The sequence below is a fragment of the Lepisosteus platostomus genome, chromosome 7, assembly GCF_059453375.1.
Source record: "Lepisosteus platostomus isolate fLepPlt1 chromosome 7, fLepPlt1.hap1, whole genome shotgun sequence".
Lineage (NCBI taxonomy): Eukaryota > Metazoa > Chordata > Actinopteri > Semionotiformes > Lepisosteidae > Lepisosteus > Lepisosteus platostomus.
In genome coordinates this window covers 47,216,285-47,233,569 of record NC_142617.1, presented here as the reverse complement: position 1 = coordinate 47,233,569, position 17,285 = coordinate 47,216,285, and the positions used below count along the sequence as shown (strand labels likewise).

General features: G+C 40.2%; 1 protein-coding gene across 3 annotated transcripts in view; it reads right to left on the bottom strand.

Moving 5' to 3' along the window:
- fbn1 (fibrillin 1) overlaps positions 1–17,285 on the bottom strand; it is a 75,859-nt gene that overhangs the window by 42,596 nt on the left and 15,978 nt on the right. For all 3 annotated transcript variants that reach the window (XM_088640848.1, XM_088640846.1, XM_088640847.1), the window contains exons 7-21: positions 16,957–17,154; positions 14,127–14,252; positions 12,316–12,441; positions 9,068–9,220; positions 8,225–8,365; positions 7,444–7,584; positions 6,500–6,619; positions 6,240–6,365; positions 5,470–5,592; positions 4,365–4,487; positions 3,492–3,644; positions 2,130–2,183; positions 1,839–1,964; positions 1,594–1,719; positions 1,023–1,142 (exon numbers count right to left, since the gene is read on the bottom strand). In XM_088640848.1, the coding sequence (XP_088496974.1) occupies positions 1,023–1,142; positions 1,594–1,719; positions 1,839–1,964; positions 2,130–2,183; positions 3,492–3,644; positions 4,365–4,487; positions 5,470–5,592; positions 6,240–6,365; positions 6,500–6,619; positions 7,444–7,584; positions 8,225–8,365; positions 9,068–9,220; positions 12,316–12,441; positions 14,127–14,252; positions 16,957–17,154 (1,956 nt within the window). The remainder of the gene's footprint in view (positions 1–1,022; positions 1,143–1,593; positions 1,720–1,838; positions 1,965–2,129; positions 2,184–3,491; positions 3,645–4,364; positions 4,488–5,469; positions 5,593–6,239; positions 6,366–6,499; positions 6,620–7,443; positions 7,585–8,224; positions 8,366–9,067; positions 9,221–12,315; positions 12,442–14,126; positions 14,253–16,956; positions 17,155–17,285) is intronic.

The window sequence follows — 17,285 nt, the reverse complement described above, 5'->3', positions numbered from 1 at the left end:
AGGAATATCAATGGTGCCCTGTATGGGTAAGTCAATTGCCTATGATGTTTGTTGTCTGTGTTTTGTATATTTTAGCATATTTTAAATGGTACATCTACCACACAGGAAAAACAAATCTTATATATTTATGATAAAACAGGCACAGGAATAGTTTTCATTGACTGTGTTGATTATAGTTAAAATTAATTAATCAAAACATCAGAATACATACAGTATGTATATATTGTATACATATATTTTTCTCCTATGATATCATTTTTAGGCTGAAAGAATGTCATTCACGATTTAACAGACATTTGTCAATAATAGACACCAAGGGTTTACTGCGTAAGGTAGTTTAAGATTTGAGCCACCTCAGCAGACCCAATGCCTCCCTCAGTTCACAGACATGTCCAGTGAGGCAGCTCCCCAGGCTGCAGGGGGTGTTCAATAGCTACATTGTGCTCTGATCCAATCTGCTTGCTCTCCAAGTGTCATTTGGGCTGAGCCAGCCTGGGTCTCCTCTTCTTGACAAACAGCACCAACTCCAATGACTTGCAGAGAGCTAGTGAGCCTCACTCCTCTGCTTTACAGTCTATTATATTAGTAACATTCGCCTGGAAAGGCAGGGGAACCCAACCAGCGAGGTCGAAGCTACAGTATGGTGGGTTCATAAATCCAAGAGCTAGAGCGAAGCAGAGAATGCCCACACTTAGAGATGCAAAGACTGATCTTAAACAGTCAGCTCCCAAAGAGGCAAGTGCAGTGATCAATCACACATAGGTGGAACCAAGCTCCTGCCAGAGCAACCAGTTGAGGATCTGACAGTTGCCATGGTGTTCTCCAGTGCCCCACCGGGAGTGAGTATGAGAAAAACTCACAAATTGTGTTTGGGGTTGGCTGAAACGCAAATAATAGGCAATTCCCAATGTGACATAGAAAATGAGGTGGTCACCTTGTGGCTGAAGACTGATTCACATATCAGGGGTGGGCTGTACGTCTCTCATGAGAGCTAAGCACAGAACTGAAAAACTCCCACCTACCAATGCACGTTGTCCCAGAGCTGTCCAGGACGCTTCCTGGAGGGCACTCACAAACGAAGGAGGCCTTGATGTTCTTACAGTCTCCATTTACACAGGGGTTGGACTCACATTCGTCGATATCTATAAGGAGATATATCACACCCTTCTCAAAACATTATTGGGAGCCACTTAGAGAACAATGGTTTCTGTTGTTGGTTTCCCAGAAAGACTGAATACGAATCCCTCTTTAATATGAACTGCAAGAGCAGAGGACATAGGATAAAACTTTGATTTAAAAAAAAACAAAAGACAAGGAGCTAGGAAGGGCCCTGCAACTGTCACAGAATCTGCAGCATGTTCTCCTGGCCAAGTAAAACTAAAGACAGAAGTATCAAGGAAATTAATGCATTCATACAATACTTCACGCAATGTACAGTATTAACACCATGATAATTCTACCAATATTGCAACAATTTCTCTTTTTAAATCCCTGTGAGATGGTGGTAACCCCATCACAATACTGTATACAAATAAAATGTCTGACTTACTGTAAGTCCATTCAATAATAAATTCAAACCTCAATTGAAATTACCTTCACAAACATCAGTTTCAGGATTAAAAACATAGCCCTTTTCACACAAACAGGTGAAACTCCCAGGGGTGTTTCGGCATTGCCCATTGTCACACAGGTGTGGGCTCCGTGCACATTCATCGATGTCTACAAAGAAATTACACATTTTAAACTTTTTAAATGAACTATAAACTTTTTTTACTTTTAAAACAGATAAAACTACATGTAGAACATCCATTAAACAATAAGGAAAGACTAAAACATACCAATACAGTTTTTGCCTGTTGAATCTACTTCAAATCCAAGATTGCAGTTACATTTATAAGTCCTCAGCATGTTCTCACAAACTCCATTCTGACAAGTATCAGGATCCAGTGCGCACTCATTTATATCTGTAATACAAATGATTGAGAACCTTTACTTCAGTTACAATCAGACACTCAAGGTGAATTTAAATTACTGATTTGAGGGATGTCGATTTGTTTGATCATCATTATATATTACTTCTGCAGTGTTAGCCATTGTAATCTGTACACTTATGATGGTACTGTACATACCTCTCCCATCTGAGGTGGTGCCAATACCTTTACTGCACAATGCTGAGAATTCAGCTAGAACATAAACAAGGACAGAACATGTACATCAGCTCTTAGATATTAGCACTAGATATTACCCATTATGACAATATATACTGAAGACCATTTCTGTTACCAGTTTCCTTCCATTTACTACAGTGCAGCATGAGAATGGAGACTTAGGAGAGTGACCAGTGGACAGGTCACTCAGTCACCCTTTTAGTTTAAATGACTGAGAGATAACAAAAGCACTTAAACTAACCATCTCCTCTCATTACTCTTTATTTATAGTCACAGCAGTCATGCCCATGATATATACATTAGCATATTGGTAACCATAATATAATGGCGTGGTCTTTTAACCTATCCGACTCCAGCTCCACACATCCTGTAGAACTTTGTAAAAAGCTAAAAACAACTCTAGGCTTTGTTTCAATATCCCATTTTGCTTATAATTGCAGACTTATATCATTTGAGAAATGCCTGATTTTAAAATATTATTTTTAATATGTTTTTTCATTTTTAACATTTTAAAATATCTGTGATATGAAAAAAAACAATGTAAAAGCAAACCGTCTTTTGAAAAGTCCTAAGCAAAATAAAGTTTTATTTTCTTTGGCTGATATTACGCTGCATGCTGACGGGAAAGGTAATACTTTCCTAACAGAATTAACACAGGCTGATAATCCCAAAGTAGCTCTGTCCTCAAATGTTAGACCTGACACCAGAGAGCTCATCCAGAGGATAAGTGTGCTTCAATAAATGTCTTTCAGTTTTTAGCTGACACCGAGTTCTGGACTCAGATCCATACTGAATGAATCAGGTCAATAGGCCAAGCAATCTAACTTAAAAAGCAGGCCAGGGTACCAAAAGCATGTGGTTAATATTAAACTCACCTCAACTACTCCTGAAAACCTGATTTCTTAGAAAAAATGTTGCTGGGAGTTTCCTAGCAAGTCTAAGCCAGCTTCAGCTTTAAACATTTTGTGGTATTTGTGAGCAGCTGTTTGCCAAGTCTTTTCATTTGACTGAAAACTAGCTGTTGAGGCCACTGCTCTCATACTCAGTGAAGTGTCTGAATTCCTGTATTTCCTCACTCAGGATTATGATATTCAATGGCATTGTGTTGCCATATGACACTCAGTGACATCTCGTATTTTTAGCATCTTTTTGCTGACAATGGCATCTTGTTGCTGACAAGAAGCATAATTCTAATACCGCAATACCACACATTTTCCACTACAGTACATTGTACATCTAGAGGGAAACACCTTTTGCCAGATGTCTGCAAAGACAGTTAAATAAACATTGCATCTTCGCAGCCTGACAAGGCAGCTTACATACCTGAATTCAGAGGCGGACAAGGCTGACAAGGTTCTCCGAAAGCATACTCAATATTAGCGCAGCAACACTCGGACTTGGTAACTGCTCCAAAGAAAGGTCTTACACACTGTCCCCTCTTGTAACCCCCGTAACATGTACTCCGCATATGCGTGTCTGTGTTGAAATTAAAAAAAGAAAAAGCAAATAAAGAATGCACAACAAACAAGCTTCTGGCATCCTTTTAAAAGAAATCCCCTTGCAACAGTAAATAAAACGTCCCATTACTGTTAAAACTAGTATATAGTGCCACTGGTGCATTCAAGCCATTAACAGATAAAAATTTCCACCCTTTTTGCAAACAACAGGAAAAGGCACTTAACACGGCACAATTTCAATTCACACGATCCAATAACGAATAAATTGAACCTGGAATAACCTGAAAATGTCAATGGATGTTTTGCAGATTGCACCCCCCATATTTTAAAATGGTATGTTTTAGAAATGGGTGGCACAGTGGCGCAGTGGTTAGAACTGTCTTCTCACAGAGCTGGGGCCCTGCATTCAATTCCAGACAATTTGTATGTTTTCCACTTGTTAATGTTGGTTTCCACTGGGTGCTTTGGTTTTCTCCCACAGTCCAAAGACATACTGGAAGATTAATAGGCCTCTGGGAAAATTGGACCTGGTGTGTTGTGTTGTGCTGTGTTGTGTGTGTGTGTTTGGGGTCTGCCCTCCTGTGATGGACTGCCATCCTGTCCAGGATGTGTCCCGCCTTGTAGCCACTGAGGAAGCGATTAGAAAATGGATGGATGTTTTAGAAGTGGAAACACCGTTCTTTAACGGTGTGGGAAAAATGCTCTGTTCACGCTCTCCTGATTGAAAGGTGTCACTCACCCACACAGACACGCCCATCCAGCCCCACAGCCAGGCCAGGGAGGCAGTCACACCTGAAGGAGCCCTCTGTGTTGACACAGTGTCCGTTCATGCACATGCCCTGCGTCTCACACTCATCGATGTCTGTAACAGCAAACACAGAACAGGCAGGTTAGTTAGACCGGAGGTGTTCAAACCAGAACCCAGAGGACTGCTATTTGTGCATATTTTCTGGTGTCTGTAAAGTAGCAGCACCTGAAGAGCTGGGAGAAGCTGTTCAGCTGGTCCAGTTAAACCAGTAACCAGCTGCTTTAGATAATTAAGAATTGAGTTGGAATGAAAACCAGCAGACACACTGGCCATTCAGATAAAGGAATGGACACCTCTGTCTGAGTATGTCCATAAAAGAATAAGAGAGGTATCTAACCTTAAGAAAGTTTACACAAGGCCCCTAGAGACATTTTAAATGCTGTTTTATCTTGCATTACATCAAACTCCCTTTGCAATTTTCTCTTTTTCCAGAATTAAACCTCCCAGTGTATTCTCATTCTTTTATTTATTTTTTCTAGCCAATGATTTTTGTTAAAGTATTAAAAATAACATTGATATACTATATATGTCCATAAATGTTAATATAAAATTAATAGAAACTCAACATTATTTATTCAAATAGCAACATAGCATTTATTGTACTAACAAAATCTGCTACCTTAAAAGGAAATATCCAACTGTAAATGCCTTTCAGCTGGTATATTGTTTGGCACATAGTGTAGAAATGTCTGTCCAAAACGATGCAGTCATTACATCTTTGTACATTAACTTTTCGGAAACAGGCATTGCAATGCATCTTGATCTTTGAAGTCAAAGCTGAGGTACAAGCGGGCTTTAAAGTTCTAGAACTGGAAATAAAGGGCTCCAGCTGAGTATAAAATATAAAGTATGCATTCTGGCTAGATATTTGGTACTATAAACTCATGCAGAAGGTAACGATCCGTGTTTCATTATATTAAGAGAGGCAAAAGCTTATCCTTTTTAATGGCTATGCACTGTAGTTAATCTAATATTAAGATTTTCAGTATGGTTGCAATTTTAATAATTTTAATTAAAATTTAAAAAGGAACAGCACCTGTACAGAATCGCCCAGTTGGATCTAAAAGGAAACCAGGCTTGCAAATGCATTTGAAACTCCCGTCTTCATTTATGCACATCCCATTAAGGCACATGTTTCTGATGAGGCATTCATCTTGATCTGAAAGCAAATGTTCATGCATATTCCTGTCAGCAGCAAAACAGCTTTAATGACATCAGGAGAAGCCACTTCATTCTCCTCCTAAGACATGATAAGCCACAGGTGGGACTTGACTTTAAATGCATTTATTCGATAGGAAGCGACTGTTTCTTATCTATTTCTTTTTATCGACAGCTAATTGTAAAATAGCATTGTTTTCACATCTATCACCCTATTTCTCACACAATTATGACAGCCTTTATTAGATTATTAGAGAGTAGATTATTAGTATGGTTGTCTCTCTTTTTTTAATTGCTGCCTTTCCCTTTTCATGTCAGCTATAGCCAGTTTAAAGCCTATGAATCAGCTATGCATGTATAAAGATCACATGTCAGAACAGTGCAGCCAGTGTTTTAGTACTATACAATTGCTAGAGCTGACTGTTTTTCCTAATACTAATTACCTAATAAGAAAAAATCACAAGTGTTTTTTTCAGTAAGTTATGCTCAAGTCATTTTCAAGGAAATACAGTACAATAGTAAAAATAATTGCATTGAGATCAACCTATTCAGACACAGGCTACCCCTTTGTGTTTAAGCAAACACAACTAACCTGAAAGTGGATTTGAACAAAAACTTTTTTTGAAGCAAAACCACAAAAAAAAATACCTTGACAATTTTTCCCATCGGATGAAATCTCGAAGCCCGCATTGCAAACACAGTGGAAGCTGCCTTCTGTATTCACACATCGGCCATTGTTACAGATTCTTCCATTCGCGACGCACTCATCCACATCTGTAGAGTACAGGAGAGACTGATAGCACTGGAAAAACAACCCACTCTTCTTCAGAGCACTGACATTCCCAGCAGTGTCGAAAGAAGGAATTTCACTCACAAACGGGGAAATTCTCCTTATACACAGCACTCACCTCGACACTCAGTTCTACCGGCTGTACTCTGGAACCCCGTGGAACACTGGCAGAAATAGGACCCCTGACTGTTCACACAGTTTCCATTGACACAGGGATTTCGATCACATTCATCATCATCTGTGGTAAAACAGAAACATACATTAAAGAGGTTTAGAGTGGTGTGGTGGCTTAGCACTGCTGCCTCACAGTGCTGGGGTCCTGGCTTCAATTCCAGATCTGGGGTGCTATCTGCTTGGAGTCTGTGTGTTCTCCCTGTGCATGCAGGGGTTCCTCCCAGTGTTCCAGTTTCCTCTCACAATACAAAGACATACAGTACTGGTAGGGTAACTGGATTCTGGTCAAACTGGCCATGGTGTGAGTGCGTGAGGGTTAGCGTCTGTCTGCCCTGCGATGAACTGGTGTCCCACCCATGGTGTACCCAGCCTTGTGTCTGTTGCTTGGTGTGACAGACCTTTTTTCCTTCATGTCCCTGAACTGGAAGAAGTGGTTAGGAAATAGATGGATGGATTAAAGTGGGTTAGTTGCTTTTCCTTACTTTAGATTCAGATATACTTTTGCTTAATTCTTTGTATTGTCCACCATTCACTGTTCACTCATATTTGTAAATGCATGAACATTCCATTTTCTCTTTTACTTCTGGCGAAACACTTTATATTTTAGGAAGCCAAGCATATCATGAAAGTACAATATCTTAGTAAATCTTCATTGTACAAAAGTTACAGATCTGAAGAATGCCCACCTTAATTATTTGCATGAAAACGTTTTCTTTTAAAAATTGTGAAATGTAAACGTCTGCTGGTTTTGTAATTTTACCGTTCCTACGAACTGCTCAGTACTGATTATGTTTAAGTCACAAATTGTTTGAGAGTCACATGTGGCTGAATCACGGTTGAGGTTTACAAATAACAATCGCAGTTGTTTAGTCTAAAAGTTCTGCTTACCAATGCATTCTCCCCGGACATCCAGTCTATATCCTGTGTTGCACTCACAGCGATAGCTTCCCGGGGTCGGGACACAGACTCCGTTGATGCAGAGGTTTCGGTACCGGAGACAAATGTTTGTGATATTTTGAGGAAGGATAACTGCCAAATAAAGGATTTCAGAATAAAAATGAGACTGCTTTTGAAATTGGAGCACTTGTTCAATGCATTACACCATAATTAGCGATGGAAATTAAATATCTGTGTTCACAAAAATATGTAGATGCACGCTTACATAAATCACAAATACAGAACAATATATCCTGTGTTTTCAATCCTCAGATTCTATACATTTAATGTTTTTAAGAAATATTGAATGTATATACAGTACGCGTTGTGTGCTGGAGTTGCTGATTATTTATTCTCTCTCGAGCCCTCCCGAATTTGAATCGGCAGCCTGCAGGAAGGAAACGCAGACGGCCCTGCACTCCTCTGACACACCTCTCCGTCAGAGGGGTGCCCCATCTGTCACGTTGCGGGGGCACTAGCGTCACTGGGAGGGCACTCGGCATGTTTCCAGGCTGGCTGAGGCTGGAACTGCCCAGCCAATAACAGTGCAGCCTGAGGAACCCAAGCCACAATCAGCTAATGAAACAGACCAGATTCAGACCGACAATGTCTGGACAACAGGAGTCCTAGACAAGCAGTCAACCTGTGTCCTAGGCGGGCCCTACTGCGGGTGGAGTCACTTGGGAATCCCGTCAAAAATATATTCCATTTGTTCCTGAGCTAATTACCCTACCTGGTGGGATGCCGGGGATGCCAGGGATTATGGGCACACCAGGCTGAACAGGAACATCAGGCACAGCTGGTGGAATCTCAGGAATTCTGGGAATAGGTTGATCTGGTGGAAACGGCATAGCGCAGAGTTTTCTGTACTCATCTGGGAAAACAAGAAAGACAAAATTAATACACAGGCTCAATATGGAACACTTCCTGTCTCAGTTTACTGTCACTTCACACACTAGGCAGCCTCCCGCTCAACAGCCGAAACACAGCGTTTCTGCTTCCTACTTCTCAGCATGAAAGGAAAGGTACTTGTTACTCTGCATCCTGACTCAGCTCCCCTCTCCTTTTTTTACCTTTTTTTACAAGAGAAACTGTAAAACATGAAACTGAACAAACAAGATCTTTACATTTTTCAAAGCCGGTGCAAAGTCCTTGTATGAATATAAAGATTAAAAGGCCTGAGATGATTGTTGGAAGTTAAGAACAAGTCAAGGGTGGCACAGTGGCTAGCATTGCTGCCTTGCAACACTAGAGGCCTGGGTTCAATGCCTGTTCTGGGGTGTTATCTGCGTGAAGTTTGTATGTTCCCTGGTGTTCGCATGGGTTTGCTCCAGGGGCCCTGGTTTCCTCCCACAGCCCAAAAACATACGGGCAGGTTAATTGGCTTTTGGGAAGATTGTCCCTGGTGCGAGTGTGTGTGTCTGTCTTGCAATAGGCTGGAGTCCTGTCCAATGTGTACCCCCACCTTGCACCTGTTGCTTGCTGAAATTGGCTCCGGCTCCCCGCAACCCTGATTTGGATAAAGCAGTAAGAAAACAGATTGAGGGAAAAGCAAGTGAAGAAAAATAAAACATACCTGTTCCACGCATGGGACACATTTCTGGAGAAGATCCATCTGACCAGCAACGCCCACTGTCACAGCAGCACTGCATCTTGGTCAAGTGCTGGGAGAGCTGGTTGCCACAGCGACCGTTCACTAAACTTGCGAAGCAGTATCCACTTCGACCATCTGAAAACAGAGGTCCGTCATTTCATAAGCTGAAATTCTTTACAGCTTCAGACAGGCAATTAACTGTATTTGAAGGAAAGTATGGCTTTGAGTACACAGAGCTGTGTCATCATATTTGAATTAACTTTGCAGACTGCTGAGGTATCTGGGGTGTGACTAGCTGCTTTTAAGGGTCCGTTCAGTGCCAAAACTGTCTTAAGCTCAGAACAGTAAAACATGCTAAAATCCTAACAGAGCTAGTAGTGGACATTCACATGAGGGGCTAAGAAAAGCCAACAGAACTTTTGGCCGTACATGTTTTTGGAAAGAACAACTTCATAGCGGACATTCTTTCCAAATAAACATCCTCTTGGGAGCTGGAGCCAGCGTGGATCTGCTGATGTTACATGATCCGAATCCCCCTTGGTACTGTCAAAAACTGGGTGGGAATGAATTCCAACCGATACCTTTTTTGGGGTGAGGAGGTTTGAATTTTTCTGCACGTCACTAAGAAAAGCCATCAATCCTCACCTTTCAAATGTCTTTCCTAATTTCCATATCTATCAGCCCCTCATTCCTGGCTGTGTTTCAGAATACAATCACCAGGGAAATTACTCTATAGTTACCCAGCACAGCTCTCAACATTTTTTTTCACCAGGACTTATTCACATTAAAGATGAATACATTGTGACAAATTTACAAATATTCTCCAAAAAATATTGAAGAGGCTGCAGTTTTTTAAAAGTTTCCTGCATAGCCCCCATGTTTTCTTGACTATTAAAAAACAGCATTTTTGTTTCTCATTAATCAGGTAGTGTAGGTGGCATGCCTTTCCACTTCTATTAAATTGTTACCCAAAATACCGATAACCTTATTTTATAAGGTTAACTATTTTCTACTGTACAACAACAGATTCACAGATTCACTTTTTATTATTATATTAATAATACAACAGCTTGTTTTAATTATATTTGGTGTTATGCGAGATTGTGATTTGCCAGAAGAAAATGCTCATGTTCTCTCCTAGTTCCCGTTTGAAGTGAAAAAGAAGAGGAAAAGGTGTGACTGCATAAGTGTAAGGTAAGTATTAAGATGATTACGAGTCTGAATTTGAAAAAAAAACAAGTTCGCCGGTTTTAATTAAGCTGTTTTTTACTGCCTAAGTGCCACAGCTCAACGAAAGAGGCAAATGCCCTCAAAAAGTTGCCAGTACAAAGTTGCTTGAATATTCAGAGTTTAGCAACGCACCAATGCCAGATTGTTGTGGTACAGCCTGCATGACTGCATGAGAGGGCACTTCACCTTATTAATAACCTACAGCTGCTATCTCAACTGCACATCGGGGCTCAGAGCTCAGAGTAGCTGGAGCAGCTGCTCCTAAAATAAGGCCAAAAGATCTCCACAGGTTGTGCATCAACACCGACTCCAACCACTGCGAAACTGACAAAGCACTGACAGAGCACGTGTGTACAGGTGGAGCCATTAGAGATTCGTTGGGGCCCATGCAGGGAAACGAAAACATTTCAGTGATGGCACCTCCAAAAACTGGGCAGCCATCAGTGACACCGTAAGGAACTGGCTTCATGCTGTTGACACTAACCTCCCTTCACTGCATTATGCTGAAAGTATTTTTCCACCTGTACTCCACCAGTTTTTGCTTAAACACCAAAATAATACCTTAATTTTTTATGTGCTAAGACATTTAAAAATGTACCTTTTTCTTTCAAGGGATAAATAGAAAACATTTTAAAAACGCAGTGTAACAGCAGCCTGTAGGGTGTGACATGAAACACTGTGTGAATTCTGTGCACGTTAGTAAAGCACAATAGTTCATTCTTATAGTATTAGAAACAGCAGACTAATGACCTAAATTCTTGATGTTGGGCTTTTGGAAGGGTTACAGTAATTTTTCTGCTTGGTCTCCTAGCCCAGAGTGCGGGACTGTATGAGAGGAGCTCACTTGAGGATAGTTTTTGCAGTTAAGGAACAAGGTGGTAATTTATAAGACTGCTTTAATGCTAAAATCTCAGATGTGCTGGAACTCATTTTGATTTCCTCCCAAGTTTAATTCAGTAAATAATTCAACCTTTATTGCTCTGAAAATACCTTACAGACATTTCCGTCATCTTTTTATTCATGAAATCCTCAAAGCATAATTTTCCCTGCAAATGCCTATGACAATGAATCATTTGGAGTGACATCAAAATGGGTTTGCTAAACTCATAACCAGCACTTACCAAACACAAAGTCTTAAAAGGAAGGAACTAAGCAGAGGCAGTGGAAAGAGATAATTAGACAGCAATTTACATACAGTGCATTAAGGCAACATATTATTGAAAAGCACTCCTGAGCTAGTGTTTGATGGCAGATAAAACAGATTATGCCTGGTGATTTTTTACTTTTTCCTGGATTGTTAAAAATTGTTAGTTTAGCACTACTGTTTCTTCAGATATCCCGAAAGTAAAAATGCATGGTAAACCTCTAATTGAAATTATTGTATATGGATAGTGCATCCTTATAATTACAGAAGTCCTTCCTTTGTAGACAACTCTTAAATATGGTAAAACATTGGCTCCCTGAAATTTCTCTAACAGTGCTGATTATCAAAAGACCTGCTCTTTTATGCAATTTGTCTGTAGTTACTACAAAAATGTAATTGCACATTTTCACAGATTTTTGCATTAACAAATTTTCTTTTGCCATCTAACCAAAAGCGAAACTTTTTGTGGTTTGAAAAACAATCCTTAGTCATTAATGTGAATAACAGAGGTCCATTACCATATTCACTGTACATTATTTCTGCCTAAGTCTATACTGTAAATTAAAAGCTGATATCATATAGGCTAACGTTCAATATTCTTAAATCACGCGCTGTTTTATTGATTGAAATCCCACATATTCCAAAATGTCAGAATAAAAATTGACCAGCCACTACAATAATTTCATACATGCGCTACTAGTTTCTTCAGGCATTTCCTGTTGTTGGGGTCCACTATTTATGGACTGTACTTCAATAATACTGAATTCACAAATGAGGAAAAAATGTGAAACAACTGTTTTAATCAGCTCTCCACTCTATAATGTATTTGTAATTGTTTCTTTCAGCTGATTCTTACCTATACACCTGGAGCCATCAACTGAAGCGTAGTACCCTTGGAGACACCTGCAAAAGTAACTTCCAGCTGTGTTCGAACATTCACCTCCATTGCAAATACCAGGGAGAGTCGCACACTCATCAATGTCTTCAAGGAAAAACAAAATACAAAATCCAGTCAGATAAACTACTGGTTTTATCAAATTAAAAACTGCAGTATACAGACATTTTGAAATAATGGCTTCATACATTCATTTGAAGAACAGAGTTGGTCAAATTAAATTTAACTTGGGATCCCATGCAAAAACACCAAATTAAAAATCCTGTTATCACATTGGTATTACATTTTCCATACAGCTCTTTTGATACTGTTTCAGGATAATACTTAACACCTTTTCTTACAAAGAAAATGCAAATTACATTAATATGACTTAGAAAATGTTAACACTAAGCCAAATTTAAAACTTCTGGTTTAAAGTTAAAAAATAAGAACCCGATTATTATTTCTGGGCACAATGCTGCACAGACTCCATTCTGCAAATTATCACCACAAATACATCTTTTACCATTTTAGTAAATCAAATTTTGCAGAGTTATGGCTCATCTGGAAATCATCACCAAACTTTGTTAATAAGCCAGTGCTCTTTGCAGTTTTAATATCTGCGAGAACAGGGCTTTTATTTATTTTAGTACGTAAGAGTTGCTGAGACTAGATTTTTATAAAAACCCTTGTTATTTTACAAGCCAAAAAAACTTTCTTAAAATAACTTTCCAATTCTCAGTGTCTTTAAACACAAAACCAAACGGCACATCTCTGCCAGTTCTGCTCTGCATTCTGCTATGTTCATTTGTGCCTCTCGCAATCTTATCATTCACAAGAGAAATTCTCCATTGATTTGGTTAAACTCTATTCCTTGATGCATGCTTCTGGTTATTTATGACTTTGATGGACTTTGGTGTGTCAAAATCTCTCCCCAGTTATTCCTCCCATATATTGGATCTCACATTCAAAAACTCCCCCTCTCACACTTGAGTCATGATTAACAGCTGAATGGAGTCTGACCTCTTTGCGTATGCAATTCTGATTATCACCTCACAGACCCAAGCAGTGGTTGCTGCCAAACTCCTGAAACTACAAAGATGAAATTTGGCTCCAGGGGTCTCCATCTGGCTTCCTTCACGGTCTCCATCCAGTGCTGTGGACTCGTCACTGTGCTGACGTTTTTATGTTGTCACACCTGCTATGGCTGGTGGAATTGTGCCCTTAGTCTCACTCAGTTCATTTCTTTTAGACTAAAGGCAGCCTATGCACCCAAGAACTGGTCTCCATCACAGGTCAGACAGTTTCTACACTTCTTTGTCTTTCTGTGGCTCTGCAAGAGTGCCAGGTTAAAGCAAATGCTCACAGGAAATGACTGAAAACACTGCTGTGGCTTCCCTGCGACATTTTTCTTTTGCATCTTTAGGGAGACAGAATAGTAGCACTTTAAATTAAGCCCAATAGTATTATTTACAATCAAAAAGGTCCAGAATTCAGTCTTTTTCTGAAAAGTAAAGTGTCTTGACATGCAATTATTTCACCTCTTTAGAAGGTGTTGGAGCTTAGAAAAAAGCTTAGAAAATTTCAAAACCTTTTATACGAAAAGATAATAAAATAGGTTAATCATGTTAAATAATGGGAGAGTCCGTTTGCCATCAGTGATTTTTTTTGTCTGTTTCCTCACTGCCGGTTTGTGTAGCTTCACAGATGGTTGGAGAGAAAAGGCAACAGTTAAAATTATTCTGTTTTTACCAGGACTAAGGGGGAACATGCTGGTTCACACAAAGCCTTACCTTCACATTTCTGTGTGGCTTCGTTGAACCTGTGACCAGCAGGACACTTGCACTCAAAGGACCCGACAGTGTTAATGCAATTTCCTCCCTGACAGAGCCCAGGAATGGCCTGGCATTCGTCCACATCTGCAAAAGAAAAAACCTTTATAAAAAAAAATCACATTTAATTTGTTTTCCACCTAAGCGCTCGTCTACAAAAGAATATTGCTTTCATATGGAAAGTTGTACGAAAACCAACCGGGCTTAGAAAGCCTTGCTAAAGACACCATCAAGAAGCATCTTGTCTCACTTCATTACTTTAGAGCCGTTATGAAGAACAATTGCTGATATGCAGAAATCTGCATCCTAAAAGTAACCACAAATAAGTAAGTAGCTCTGTAAACTTAAAGGACATGCAAATCAGTATCAAGGACAGCAAATTGAAATAAGTGGTAGAGGTGGCTTCTCAAGGATTTATTTCTTGTATTCTTTTTTAAAGCAATTGAGAACAATTTCTTATTTACAATAATGACCTGAAGACCTATTTATACATCAGAGCATTCACTGGACCAAAACAAGTGAAGTACAACACCTTGCTCAAGAGGATGACTGCAACATCCCATTTAGAATTTGAACCCACAACCCTCCAGGCAGGAGCCCAGAGTCCTAACCACTCCTCCACATGCTCTTTCTGCATGACTGTGTGATGGTAAATGACTCACTTTCATCAACAGTTCCAAACCAACCGTGTTTGAAAAAAAAAAACATGGATGAAAAAGGCAGGGTCTGGTTATACTCGTTTGGATTACAGTGCACATTTCTCAGGTCTAGACTGGCAGCTGGAAGGGCTGGCACTGTACTTTCACCGTGGTCAGATAAGCAATTTTCCTGCAAATTTAAGCTCCGGCGCGGCAGAGTGAAACACCCTTATAAGGCCACCACACAGCGATGGCAGGGCATAGTGCAGGAAGTCGAGAGAGGCGACTGTGACAAGAGTAGACGGGCTGCCGGATGTACCTCCTCCGTGGGCCCTGAACAAGCAGACGATGCCAGAGGATGAGACGAGGCAATAAACGCAGAGACAGAGGAAAGAGAGGAATGTGTCCCATGCTTGTACCCATGAAACAGTAAATCACAGCACTAAGAAAGACATTCTGGGCTGTGCCGTGCAGAGCCACCCCTGCTAACTTTCTCCTATGTCCTACAGACAGCCAGACGATAAAAGAATTTATACAGCTGGAAGAATTAGAATATAAGCCAAGTACAGCAGCAGGACTTTCCAAACACGCTGGGGGAAGCCATAATCCACATCTGGGAGGACCTCTTAGTCGAGCCCCAGCGTGGTGGGATTGTTGAGAGGGCAGTACAAAGAAACTTTATCTGAAAATTATGCCACCTAAACAATTTCTTGTTAACATTAATGACGCCCTCTCCCCTCCCCTGTTACAAACAGAACAAAAGAGACCTTATTCTCTCTTGGTATTTTAGGTCAGGCTGTTGACAACTGAAAAGGACAACAGCACTGCCGCACAGCATTGGAAGTGATGTGTGTCTTTCACCTAGTTTTTTTTAATGAAAAGCGCCATAATAATATATTATCTAAAATCCCCAGACCAGACTGTCAGAATTCTGCCAGGACATTGCAAAACAAATATGGAGCCAGAATGAAAAACCGAAGGCAAAAAGAAGGTAAAGGTCAATAATCCTAAAACTGGCGTTACAAACGCCAGGGTAAATGAGCTAATTGCTCCTTATTTAGGCATGCATCTTTGCAGCAGAGCATTTACATTGCAAATGTACCATTGTAACGGTTCAGTACATTCCAAAAAACACAGTGGCCAAAAACAACAGTCTAGAATAAATAGTGCTATTGGTACTGTACTATACTGCATAGCTGTACTCATGCCTGGCCAATTGCCAACATTAATGCTGAAATCTCCGTAAACAGTTTATCAATCTGGTATGTAACATTAGCGCAAGACACTTTTAACTAACAAAATGTCCAAACCACAAACAGACTTTCGCATAAAAGAGCAACCTAACTCTTTTCGTTCTTCAGATGCAATCTCCTATAATGAGAGGCACATGATTAACAACATAGACTCAACTTCGCATACTGTACAGACAAATAAGTCACTGTGAGGTTATTCAATTTATGAATGTTTATTTCTGCTTCCAGCAGTGCGTCTACGAAAGCCATACAGACACTTGCTATTTCCACAGTAAAGGAAAACAGATGGCTTATATAAAACAACAGGAAGTAACCTTCTTCTTCATGTAAGACTTTATTGACTAAAAGAACACTTTGAAATTACAGTATGAATAGAAGAAAGGCACAGCCCTGGAATATATATATATAACAAACCACAAGAAGATTCCTTTTTGTCCCACCTGTGAGACAAAATTCTTCCCAATCAACGTATAGTCCCTCTCAATATTGTTTGCATTTGTTTTTAATCTGCATAGTAGATTTTATAACTGACCAAACATTATGTAACTCTAAGGTCATTTGTTTCCCAGAGTTGAATATTTTCAGGAAAACACCATCACAGTGTAATGTTTTGTGATCACCAGGCCAAAACAACAACAATAAAATAAACAAAATGCAAAAAAAGTCTCAGTGAGGAGGAATCCTATAGAATAGCTCATTTATTACTGTATAAATGCACTTTTTCTTATAAAAGCCAGCGAGGCGTGAGTGAAGACATCCGACAGTCCCTTTCCACTCTTTTTGCGCACATCACAGAATCCCTTTAGACAAGGAGACCAAAGGCAATTTAACTCAATTAAGATTAATCCCCTGTAACTTGGAGTCAGCCCGGATTCCGGGCTTGCCACCAGCCTGCAGTACCTTGACAAGCTCCCGTTCGGATGTTTGGAATGAACCCCCTGCGGCAGGGATGAGGCTGCGCAGGGCACATCTCGCAGGGGTGCCCCCAGGCCCTGCCCACTGTGGCGCAGCACAGAGTCTTGGTGCACACGATGCCAGTCAGCTGCCCTTGGCACATCTGGTTGCTTATAGATGTGAAGCACGGCCCGGTCCTGTAATCTGGGAAGAAGCAGAAGCCGACGTTGAAGACAAAAGGAGAAATTACGACTGTAAACAAGCCAGGGTTAAATATTCTTTTTTCTCCTAGCTTGGCAGATTCTCCCTTTATAAGTCAGTGTTCCAGTAACCAC